Source organism: Pararge aegeria, chromosome 4, assembly GCF_905163445.1.
Source record: "Pararge aegeria chromosome 4, ilParAegt1.1, whole genome shotgun sequence".
Classification (NCBI taxonomy): domain Eukaryota; kingdom Metazoa; phylum Arthropoda; class Insecta; order Lepidoptera; family Nymphalidae; genus Pararge; species Pararge aegeria.
In genome coordinates, this window is record NC_053183.1 from 18,029,664 (window position 1) to 18,042,998 (window position 13,335).

At 37.7% G+C, this 13,335-nt stretch overlaps 1 protein-coding gene across 1 annotated transcript in view; it reads right to left on the minus strand.

Moving 5' to 3' along the window:
- The window catches only part of LOC120637779 (diacylglycerol kinase eta), a 168,298-nt gene that overhangs the window by 41,908 nt on the left and 113,055 nt on the right, over positions 1-13,335 (minus strand). The window contains 3 exon segments of the mRNA XM_039909792.1: positions 3,565-3,656; positions 10,568-10,766; positions 12,586-12,731. Coding sequence (XP_039765726.1) covers positions 3,565-3,656; positions 10,568-10,766; positions 12,586-12,731 — 437 coding nt within the window.

The window sequence follows — 13,335 nt, forward strand, 5'->3', positions numbered from 1 at the left end:
TTATACATCCCGGTAACTGACAGAAGGATTGTCGGAAAGACTGACATCAGAGACTTAGCAATAGGGTTAAACTCGTCCCACTGGCACTATACAGATAGATAAAACACCTTATTGCACATTATAAAGAAACCACACAAAAGACAACTTAATTAATTTAGGCAGATATTGGTATGTAAAGGTGTATTGCTAACGCATTCTTTTCGCGTTTGAAGCCCTGTAATGTACGCATCAAAAGTGCCATCTATGTGCCTATTTGAATAAAGAAATATTTGACTTTGACTTTGACTCTTCCCGACAACCCTTGGGGAAAATAATTAAATGTAATAAAGGTTAGCTAATAAAAATGAGTATATACTGAAAAAATATATAAATATTCATGCGGATTTTATATTTTTCATAGTGTTTTTACGTACACTTGGAGGAGATATCAATTTTTATAAATTTAAAATTCATATATGCGACTCTCTGGAAATCGCCTGTGCGTTTTGACCACTAAGCTCCAACTGCTGATGCCGATATTAGTATATGCATTTATACCAGTCTTATAGCGACTGTAGCGCCATCTAGTAGGAAACATTGTAGTTTCGAACTACTACTACTACTAAAAAAAACATGAATACGGAATTCAAAAAGAAATACCTGTAAGCGGGAACTCAAAACAACTTTGTCACATTTCTGAAAATGTAGTTTCGCCTGTTATTTGCCTGAACGTTCCGCTACACAAAGGCATTCCTCTTTTTCAAAATAAACACCTTTGTGCAGCCGTATGAACGCGGTCTTATTGGAAACCACGTTGGACACGTGTCGAGTCAATTTGCATGGCTTTGAATATTTCAATTTCCACCGTCCCCAAGCGTGACCTAAATCACTATAGGTTGGTCACCCCTAGAAGAACAAACATAACTTATGGTAACAAAACAAAAACTTTTAACATATATATCTCCAAAAATAATATTGTAATCTTTTATATGTAACAATGAATAAAGAGAAGTAAATATTTATGCTTGCAATGCCCAGACAGGCTGCTCACTTAGTGCATACCCTCAATTCACGCCACATATACCTACGTAATAGCAAACTATATGAAATAATCTAAACATGTTTGACGTAGCGCTACATTTTTACTCTAGTAGCACCGTAGCACTACAGGACACAGGTCTCCTCCGACAATAAGAAAGGTTCAGGCCGGAGTCCACCACGCTGGTCCAGTGCGGTTTTACACGCTTTTGAGAACATAATGGAGAATTCTCATGCATACAGATTTTTTCACAACGTTTGCCTCCACCGTTGAAGCAATTTCGATTGCTTACAACGCACATTATTTTGGATAGCTCAGTGGCCAGGACTTCGGTATCACTTTAGGAGAGCCGAGTTCGAATTCCAGCGCGCCTCTAACTTTTTTCTTGTATTTCTCTAAAATATCACTTGCCTCAACGATGGAGGAAAACATCGTGAGGAAACCTGCATGCCTGACAGTTCTACATAATTTTTTCAAAGGCGTATGAAATCCACCGATCCGCACTGGGCCAGCGTGGTGGACTACGGCCTACATCCTAATGTGTGCGAGATCCGTGCCCTACTTTGGGCCGGTAATGGGTTGATATAATGAACGTTAATGTGACCATATATCTATGTGTATATATATATACGCGATGGCGGCCTTATCCCTTGAAGCGTTTTCCTCCAAATAACCTACTAACTACTACGCAAACGGCACAGTGCAATAGGTAATTTGTTAATAAAACACATTACAAATATTTTATTTACTACTACTAACTATATTTAAATCACAGAGTTAAAAAGACTAGCTTAAATAAGTAAATAAAATAACTGTGTTATATAAACGTCCGTGACGTATAAGAACAAGTCTTAGCAAAACTCAATTTACGGTCGTCTATTTCAGACGCAGCCGGATATTTATAAAATGCCTACAACAGGCCGGTTGTTATCACGTGGATCTGATTCAGGTTTGTCCATAAATAAGTTGAAGTGAACACTGCAATGGTGACTACGGTTCAACGACCCTCGTCTTCATTCGAGTAGAATTACGTAATTTCGAACAAGCAGATATTATTTCTTATGGAAAATAAGCTTGCAGTCAATCACCGACCCGTCTGCCTAGCGTGGTGATTGGGATAGACTTTTAGTCCAGCAGTGGACTTTTACAGGCGTTTGACGATGATCACGCCTGATGAAAAGTAATGATATAGACCAGCTTACGACGCAAATACATTATGAAATGTTTAAAGTCCGTAGAATGCCAATAGACTGCCATAGACAAAAGACCTTCGGGGTGCTCAGGATATACTTCGGGGAGTGTGCCCAGTAATTTCACAATCTTGTTCTACCAAAGAACAGCGAGACACCGTGAGTGGTGGCATCCTTATGTGTTGATATTCCATTAACACGCACGAAACATTTTTTATCCACGTTTCTGATACGCACAACAGGCAATACGGGCATGATTGTGGTTTTTAAAAAAGAACCCTTTAATTAATATACTTTTTTAATGCATAATATTTAGAGCAAGACTGGCTAGGAAAGAACTTTGAAAATAACTGTATGTAGGCAATAATGGAAATTAAAAACAACAATGTCGAACATTGTAATAGTTTCCACATTTCAAAATGGCGCCTTACAGTCGCCATATTGAATTGAATGTAGGAATAAATAAACAGCTGGTGTCAATGGGAGTAATGTAAGAATTCCGACGATACCCCATCCATCCATCAGATCCAGGTGCAACGAATTCAGGATTTTAGAAGTTCGCAATAAGCCTATTAACTTTCCACAGCTGGACACAGGCCTCCGCATGGGTTTATGGTGGAATAGAGAATCCCACGTTATATACTTTCCTACATAAATAAGGAGGGAAAGTTTATAAGCATAAAACCACGTCGCTGGCTACATACACACAAACATATATACATAGTGCAAACGTACATACATCATCAACATCATCAACTCTTTACTGGCCCACCACAAGGCATGGATCTCCTTTCAGGATGAGAAGGATTTATGCCGTAGTCTACAATGTTGGCAAAGAAAGGACCGTTGGACTTAACGCTCCGTTAAGAACTCTCAGGTATGTAGGTTTCTCTACGATGATTTCCTTCATAATTAACGCAAGTGCAATTTTTGTGCTTTAAATCCACATAAATGTGAAATTTAAAGACATAGGTATGAATCCTGAAACATCAAACTCCTGACTTGGGTCATCATATCAACATATTACCGGTCCCGTAAAGGTCACGGGTATCCACTGACAATGAGAAGGGTTTAACGCCGTAGTCTACCACGCTGGCTCAGTGCGGATTAGTGGACTTTACACACCTTTGAGAACATTATGGATAAATCTCAGGCATGCACGTGTCCTCACGGTGTTTTCCTACACCGTTGAAGCATGTTCTATTTGAATTGCTAAAAACACACATAACTTAGTAAGTTCGAGGTGCGTGCCGTGATTCGAACTCGCCCCTCGAAAGTGAAGTTAAAGTCCTACCCACTGGGTTCTCACAGCTTCATCTTCCTCTTTTCTTGGATTTCAGGTAAAAATAAACTGACCTTAGAACGGAGCCGCAGGTCTTGTCGCATATGTCACACCTTGCTGCCACGGGCAGGTTGCCCTCGAGCCACTGATGCGGCATTATGATGTTCTGCGGACAAAAGCGATTCGTTATTTTTTTTCTTTATTGTCAACTAGATGTTACCTGCTTTGCTGTTCCGCGTTTATTACGGTTTTTTTCTTATAAATCATGTGATTTCTTTAGAAAAACGAGAACTGCTCGTTTTTCTAGAAAGAAATATGAACTTTCAACTAAATCTACGCCAAAATTCAAGTCGACTGGTAGCTTAGTTAGGACGTCAAGTGAGGGGAAACAAACAAACACATATCGTATCGCATGTATATTCTATATATTTAATATAGGTATAAGTGAAATAGATATTTGGTACCTATTTTTACGATAATTGCGATTATGAAATTTCCCACATTTATAGTTTATGTAGAAAAGAAGGCATGCTATTTTTTTTAATTGTACATAAGAATACATTAAATCAATAAAAACAACATTACACACACTACCATGTATATAACACACACACACACACGTATGAACTCTTTTTCAGTAGTTATATAAGACTAATTAACAATCAATAATAATAATCTGCAGAGTTTCTTGCCGTCTTCTTCTCGGTAGAATCTGCCTTCCGAACCGGTGGTAGAGTCACTACAAACAGACTGTCTTGACGTTTCAAAAGTGCATATGAACTGGGCCTACTTGAAATAAATGAATTTTGAAGTTTTGAATTTAATGTAATCTTGGTGACATCTGTGGTTATAGAAGTATATATAATCTTTGGCAACGGAACCTTCATAATGTTTAAATTTATAATTTAAATTAATTATGGTTTAATTTCGAATACAAGGCGACCACTATTAATATTAAGTATGCATATAATCTATCTTTTCTGTATTACGGCCGATTGGCGCAGTGGGCAGCGACCCTGCTTTCTGAGTCGAAGGCCGTTGGTTCGATTCCCACAACTAGAAAATATTTGTGTGATGAACATGAATGTTTTTCAGTGTCTGGGTGTTTACATGTATATTATAAGTTTTTAAGTATATTATTCATAAAAATGTTCACCAGTCATCTTAGTACCCATAACACAAGTTACGCTTAATTTTTGGCTAGATGGCGATGTGTGTATAACAGATAGCTTGTGCTATGGTACTACGTACGTCGTAGTATATTTATTTTATCATTTTTATTTATTTATTATTCTATATCTATTTTTGAATACTTATAATAAACTCTAACAGGTCCAATTCCGTACAATGAAGATACTTTCCATAATTCTAGGATCAAACAAAAATCAAAAGCGGCTAAAAGCAAAATCTTGTCGGTAATTATATTGCCTGTCAGATTCACTCGACTGCTTACTTTGAAATTATCTCTGAATCAATGTAGACAGAGATTAAAAAAGTTTGTGAGCTCTTTAGGGCTCCGTTAACTAAATCATACGAAAGACTCCGTATGGCGCGACTTTCATTATTTATATTATAATAATCATTATTTATTTGTAAATTATTATTAAACGAAAGTAGCTATAATAGCCAACGCTACTTAAGCGAATAAACCCTTTTCGTAAAGTAAACTAATAACCGATTCCGAAAGCTTAAATCGAGAATAATATAGCTATAATATAAATATAGCTCAAATTAACAGATAAGCATTGAACGAGGGCATTTCAAACGCCGAGTGCCATAAAAAAGAGTCGTTCAAGAATTATTGCGTCATAAAATGAATTACGAGTACCCATTGAGTATACAAACCGTCGCGTCGATTCCTATTCGATTGCTTTCGAGATTAATAACCGTTACTGTGGAATTAAGTGGGAAAAAAGTGGGGCGCATAGATAAATAGTCAGAGAGCTGTTGACAGATATAGTGATGGAGTTTATAAAGGACTACGAGCGCGAGATTTAACAAATAAAAGTAACTTGTTCAATGGTATAAGCTGAGATAATCAATTTATCTTACAAATTTGGTAATTTAAGGGCATTTCTGTTTAAAATTCAAAGTTCAAAATTTTAAATTCATTTATTTCAAGTAGGTTAAGTTTATAAGCACTTTTGAAACATCAAGTCTGTTTGTAGTGACTCTACCACCGGTTCGGAAGGCAGATTTCACCGAGAAGAGCCGACAAGAAACTCAGCAGATTACTCTTTTTCAACATTATTTAACAATCTTTTAAATTTACTATCTTGTGAGAGATGAGAGCGGAGCCTGCTTCCAAGCTACTTTGCCTTGCCCAGCCTCGTTAAGAAATTCATCAATCGTTTCGTAACCACGCTTTATTAAATGTTTAAACTTATGCATTGGCAGGTCCAAAATTACCTTGGGAATCATATTATAAAAGCATATAATGAATCCCACAAATGACTTCTGCACCTTTCGAAAACGATGTGCATATGTCATTAACTTATGTCCATTTCGAGTAAGGCGGTTGTTTATATCCACTTTTCGTTTATAAAGAGTAATATTTTGTTTTACAAATACTATATTGTTATAAATATATTGTGAAGCTACCGTAAGTATACATATTTCTTTAAATTTTTCACGGAGGGATTCACGGAGGGATTTAAGTTTATATATTGACGGTACGGCTCTTTTTCTGCAACAAGAATATAGTTTCAATATAAGCAGTTTTGCTTCATAATAAGATCCCATGTTATCGTATTAGTCCACGTGTTCTATACGCATATAACGCATCCCTTCTTACGTTATAATTAAATGCAAAAGTCGTTGCGTGAACGGACTAAGAATGACAAATTTACAAACGTAAAGTAACGTCGCATTTAAAATATCGCCAAGTGTTATGTATAAGTGAAGTGAGCGCGAGCAGCCCTTCCTACTAGCCTCCTTTGTAAAATACTCAGTAATGTACAATCAAATTCAAATTCAAATTCAAAATTTCTTTATTCATGTAGGCCTATCACAGGCACTTATGAAGCGTTCATACATATATGTTTCCATAATTGTAAGGGGATGGTGATAACTTCGTACGCCAACTTAAACCTAACTAACTAACTAACTTAAACCTTGTATACCATTATTTTTTTTTTTTATTATTAATAAATGAGTAGCGGTGTTAGCCCAGCGGGGAGGACTTCGACGTCACTTTCAAGATCCCAAGTTCAAATCCCTGCACGCACCTCTAATTTTTGTAAGTAATGTGCGTTTTAAGCAATTAAAATATAGCTTGCTTTAACGATGAAGGAACACATCGTGAGGAAACCGTACTTAGAATTTTCGTAATGAGTCAAGGTTAGCATATCTTCTTTTTTACTGTGAAGAACTATATAATTTTTTTATAGTTTATGCTTATGTATTATCATGTTTGTAGAGGATCAGTAAAGCAAGCTCAAGTGAAATTCATCCCTTTACATATTCAAATTAAACCTTTGATTGTGTAATAATATTGAATACCACCTTGAACTCGAACGATCCAATTATTATCGCGCAATTATTTTTAACGGCCCGTAAGCGTCAATATTTCCAAGCTTTATAAAGCTGCATATACCATGTATCTGTCTCTTTATTCAAGTAATTCTTAGCTAATTTACTATTATATTTACGGTACTATTTTTATTATTTCAATCTTCAAAATGCTAACCATAGATAAAAACTGTTATACAGTGCCCAATAATTGAAATTATAAATAAATAAATATAAATATTAATATACTACGACAATACACACATCGCCATCTAGCTCCAAAGTAAGCGTAGCTTGTGTTATGGGTACTAAGATGACTGATGAACATTTTTATGAATACCTAGCGTACCCAGCCCGGGCTAGATTTTGCTTTATTTTATTTAAACAATAAACTTATATCATTAAATTATTAATAAAAGCTGTATTTGACAGTTCAAAAATAGGAGTGCTCCGATCGTCACCAAACTTTACAGGATTACTTGCCAGGTCAATCCAGAGATTCCCTGAAAGTTCCATTGAAATCGGTCCAGCCGTTTCCGAGCCTATACGGAACTTACCCACACAATTTCTCTTTTATATATATATAGATAGATATACGTAAATACGTAGAATATACATATAAACACCCAGACACTGAAAAACATTCAGGCGCATCATACAAATATTTTCCAGTAGTGGGAATCGAACTCACGGCCTTGGACTCAGCAAGCAGGATCGCTGCAAACTGCGCCATCGCCCGTCAATTAAAGCTTTTTGTAGCACATAAAGTAACTACCTAGTTTTAGCAGTAGTAGAGCTTTTTATGACAAAGCTCGTCCGGGGAAGTACTATCACCATGTTTATTTCTGCCGCTAAGCAGCATTGTTGGGATGATTTCTGCCGCTAAGCAGCAGTGTTGCGATGATTTCTGCCGCTAAGCAGCATTGTTGCAATGATTTCTGCCGCTAACCAGCAGTGTTGCGATGATTTCTGCCGCTAAGCAGCATTTTTGCAATGATTTCTGCCGCTAAGCAGCATTGTTGCAATGATTTCTGCCGCTAACCAGCATTGTTGCAATGATTTCTGCCGCTAAGCAGCATTTTTGCAATGATTTCTGCCGCTAAGCAGCATTGTTGCAATGATTTCTGCCGCTAACCAGCAGTGTTGCGATGATTTCTGCCGCTAAGCAGCATTGTTGCAATGATTTCTGCCGCTAAGCAGCATTGTTGCAATGCTGTGTTCCGGTCTGAAGGGCGTGGTTGCCAGTGTGATTACAGGCTCACCTTAACACCTACGCCTCAGGTCGATGGACACAGGATGGCACTTTGCAGGACGTGTTCCTTGCATGCCCCGCGAAGTGTTGCAGTGTTTATAGGCGATGTGTTTTCCACTTACTATCAGGTGGGCCATCTGCTTGATCCGAAAATAATTACTACTTAAAAAAAAAAAAACCAATTGATCACGTGTTGGAAGTTGTAATATGAGGCATAATATTTAAATAAAGATATTTCTCTGTCTTTATTTCTATTAGAATAAAGAAATATTTGACTTTGACTTTGATGACCTATAGACCATAAAGGTAGTAAAGATACCACAGAATTAAGAGCATACAGAAATTGTGAACTCCAACTCGAAAACGACTCCACTTTGGTAGTGTTTCTCGAACAGGCAGTTTTTTACTTCATTTTGCAGTTGACAGTAGTTTTTGGACCTTCACTGGTGCCCTATCCGGGTGTCTTAATGAAACACGACATAGCACTGGTATTGTTTATTGTGCGCACAAACACGACTGCCAATGGTGGCGAGAACGGCCGGACTCCTCGTGTGTCGTCGTGCAATACATTTTGTAGTAATCAGCAAAATGCACATCACATATGTGTCGCTACAGACCTTTTAGGTTCTTAATGTTTACCATAAAATAAGGAAAATGGGAAAGTATGTGAGCTAGCAATATTTCACTGTTTTTGGCCTCAATGCCAAACAATACTGAATGAGGGTTCTGTTTATTCTTATTTCTGTGTAAGGTACACAATTTAAATGGTTGAAATTACTAATTATGTAAATAGAAATAAAAATAGCTTGTTAAAGTAATGAACGTAGAAAATTGCTGTTTTAGAAATTCTGTTTAAAAACAGTCTTCCCCGGACTGAATTCTCAATCACCGCAGGCGTTGTGAGCAAGACTATTCGTTATTTTTATACAAGATGATCAATTAAGCAAATGAGAGTCCATATTCAGCGATTTTTTGCTATTACGTTGTAATCACGTGGTAATATTGAACGCCCCACATATCAGAACAAGATTCAGCTATTCATCTCTCGTGTTAGAGTTCATCTCTTACTAGAGATGAATAGCTAGACCCACCATGCCTCTCCCATTCGGATAAGTGAGTTTTAATCGCGCTTTCCGAACCCACAGAAACTAACTTTGAATTTTTCGACGGTCGATTGGCGCAGTGAGCAGCGGCCCTGCTTTCTGAGTCCAGGCCGTGGGTTCGATTCCCACAACTGGAAAGAGTTAGTGTGATAAACATGATTGTTTTTCAGTGTCTGAGTGTTTATATGTAAATTATAATTATTTATGTATATGTATATGATTCAATAAAAAATATTGTATTCTTAGTACCCATAACATTATTGAGAACTCTACGCTTACTTTGCGGCTAGATGGCGTTGTGTTTATAGTCGTATTATATTTATTTATTTTGGTAAGTAAAGTACGTTATTATTAAATACCTAGTAAGTGAGCGGTGATAGCCTAGTCAATAAAGATTCGGCTTGCTTTGCGGAGGACCGAGTTCGATTCCCGGCACGCACTGTCTAACTTTTAGAAGCTATGTGCGTTTTAAAAAGCAATTGAATATTACTTGGTTTAACGCTAAAAGAAAAGATCGCGAGGAAACCTGCATGGCTGAGAGTTCTCAATAATGTTCTTAGGGGAATGTGAAGTGTACCAATCCGCCCTTGGCCAGCGTCGTGGACTACGGCCCAAGCCCTTCTGATTCTGAGAGGAGACCCGTGCCCTGTAGTGGGCCAGTAATGGGTTGAAGATGATGATGATGATTTATTTCTATATATATATATAAAAGAGAAAGTGTGTGGGTATGTTCCGTATGGGCTCCGAAACGGCTGGACCGATTTCACTGAAACTTTCAGGGAATCTCCGGATTGACCTGGCGAGTAATCCTGTAAAGTTTGGTGACGATCGGAGCACTCCTATTTTTGAACTGTCAAACTGTCAAATACAGCTTTTATTTACTATGATGATATTCTATTGTTGGGTGTACATGGGTGTAGATAATGATCTTCACCCGCTCGAGAAGCGAATAGCAGAGGATGAATACGGAGAGAAATAAATGATTTATATTATGAGACTTAAATTAAAAATTGAATGATGTTAGTTTATTGTTTAAATAAAGTAAAGTAAAATCTAGCCCGGCGAAGCGGACTGGGTACGCTAGTTATTCATAAAAATATTCACCAGTCATATATAACACAAGCTACGTTTAGGGCTAAGTAGCGATGTGTGTTTTGTCGTAGTACATTTATTTATTTATTTAATAATAGAAAAAATAAAAATGAAACTCACCCCATCCGGGTCCTCGACGACGTGGGGTCCGAGCGAGGCGAGCGTGCTCCACTTACAAGATGGCGGCGCGCGAGCTGCGCAACGCTTGTGCGCCTTGTACTTGCACAGCTCGCATGCCAGCGCGTGGGCAGTGCCCAACGCACCCAACGGCTCGCGGCACACGTTGCAGAACGTTGGGCGCGCGTGGGTCGCTGTGTACCTGCGTGCAAATGCCAGCCGTTAGATCATCACAAACCTTAATTAGGCGCAAAGTGATCGAGTGTGATTGAGCGACCTATTACCTAACTGGGAGTTAGCGTTAACGCCACGTTAACGTGAATAATTGACGGTCTGAGTGTATCAAAGTTCGAATTAATAGATGCATTCACATGATAATATTAAAATTTAATGATTTCTGAAATAATCATAAAATTTAAAAACTATTGGCCGCATCGAATTAATCCGCGTATTTCTTATAAGTAAAGTTCCACGCACAGACCATTCTAAGACCTACCGCTTTGCATCGCCTGCCTTTTGCCAAACTTCTAACGTAATGTTAAAAAGCTTATGTATCTCCGTGATGAATCCAATGGGCTATCAAAATGCAGGAAGATAACTTTTTTTAAGTAGAAGAAGTTTATTTATTTACGTTTCATTAAACAAACTTACAACAAGATTACATGCTTCATCATAATATTAGCGGTTACATATTAATTTATTATTTGGTATTTAAAGCGGATGAATTCACAAGACACGGCTAGTTAAGTTGAATATTATATTAAACGTAATCATCTGGTAATGCCCGCGGATTGGATAATGGCCGTAAAATGGTAAGGCGCGATGGAATATTAAATTATTCCGCCGGGTAGATAATATCATGATTTCAAATTTGATATTAAGCTTACCGTAACAGCCAGAAGTATTATGTTTTTTTTATTTTATTTATAATATTTTCATTTTTGAAGTTATACTTCTTTTGGCGCGATGGAGAAAAATGATGAGAGTGAATTTTTGAGTGAACGATGCGCGCGCACACCGACACCTGAATTCTACATCGTAAAGTTAGTTCTAGGTGGCATGAAAACTATTTTCAAGTTGTATATTCTAGTATTTTTATATTTAGAACACGTGTTTCGTAACAGTACAAACAGTGTGCATAAATAAATATTATTACGTTAATAAAACCTTATTTATTTAAATAAAATCTTTTTGATTAATTTTAATATTTATCGTTAATCATTTTAGTTATTTTTTTTCCATACGCCAAAAAAGTATAACTTCTAACGCGTGTACACAAGTTCACACACTCGTTTTTTTTTTATTTCACTACAAGTTAGCCTATGACTGCATTCTCACCAGGTGCCAATTCTCAGTTCCACCCTATAAAACCTGCTTAGAATTAGACTAGCCTATTTATAATTAAACAAAAAACCGTGCCAGTGCGAGTCAGACTAGCGCACGAAGGTTTTTTTTTATTATTTCACTACAAGTAAGTCCTTGACTGTAATCTCACCTGTTGGTAAGTGATGATGCAGTCTAATATGGTAGCGGGCTAACCTGTAGTGTATCTCTAATCGGTTTCTACGCGACATCGCACCGGAACACTAAATCGCTTAGCGGCACGTCTATGTCGGTAGGGTAGCCATGACCAAAGCCTCCCACAAGGCGAAATCTAAATCTCACTTTTTTAATAAATTAAACTAAGTTTTGTTTCAGCATAATTGTGAGAAGATTAACTTTAATATACCTTGGTAAGGAAAAAATCAGAGGAAAAAATCATGTGAGGAGAATAACAAGGATAATTGTATTTAATTTTATTGCGACTTAACTCTTTCATGCAAATAGAGATTGTCAGAATACCAGTGGAGGAATTAGAACTGCAGTTGCCCTCGGCATATATTTGAGCGGTGACAGAAGCTGTTTTCTAACTGTGACTCTACCTCATGAAGTCTGCGACGTCCCACGACTCTGTTTGACCGTGATTGTCAGCTGCTAGCTATCTCTCTCTCTTGTACAGGGAGTGACGGAAAAACAAATACCAGTGGTGGTCGCCGGAGGAGAAGCTGGCGACGAGGTCCGCGACGTCAGCGCCGCGGTGCAAGGCGCCGCGTACAGCGCCCGCCCACGACTCCATCTCGCCGCGGGTCTCCGCGCACAGCACTAGGCAACGGCTCGCTGTTATGACCTGCAACAAATTCATATATTTATCTAGCGTTTCTCGCTCGCAGTTTTTGCAAATCCCGTGGGAACAGTTTGTTTTCCTGGGATAAAAAGAAGCCTATGTTACTCTATGTTCTTCCAACTAATTCTATGCCAAAATCACACCGATTGTTATGAAAACTAAGCTTGATTTGTTAAGTGTTAATTATTCATAGTAAAGTCAACATCTCCTGAGAATCTGTTTGGTGTGGAGTATAAAGGTTGAAGAAATTATAAATTACACCGTACAGATTCTTCTGCTTTTCGCGGAGTATAGCAAATTAAGCTTAATTTTCATAATATATCATGGATTTCCGCATCCAATATTCACATCGACTGCTTAATAAGGGCGTTGAGTGGAGAAATACCGGCAAGAATATCGTATTAAAATAGTAGTGCAGGATTTTTGTACAAAATATTGAAGGAACATCGATTGTATAATCGAGAAGCAAATTGGCCCTGAGCCGTTCTGCGAAATACCCAAAAGCCTGGCGCAACTCACCCTACAAACCTATTGCAATAACCACACACTCATTCGCTGGAGACAACTCCCAGGAATGAACCATTCTCGAGTGCTAATAAGACCATTC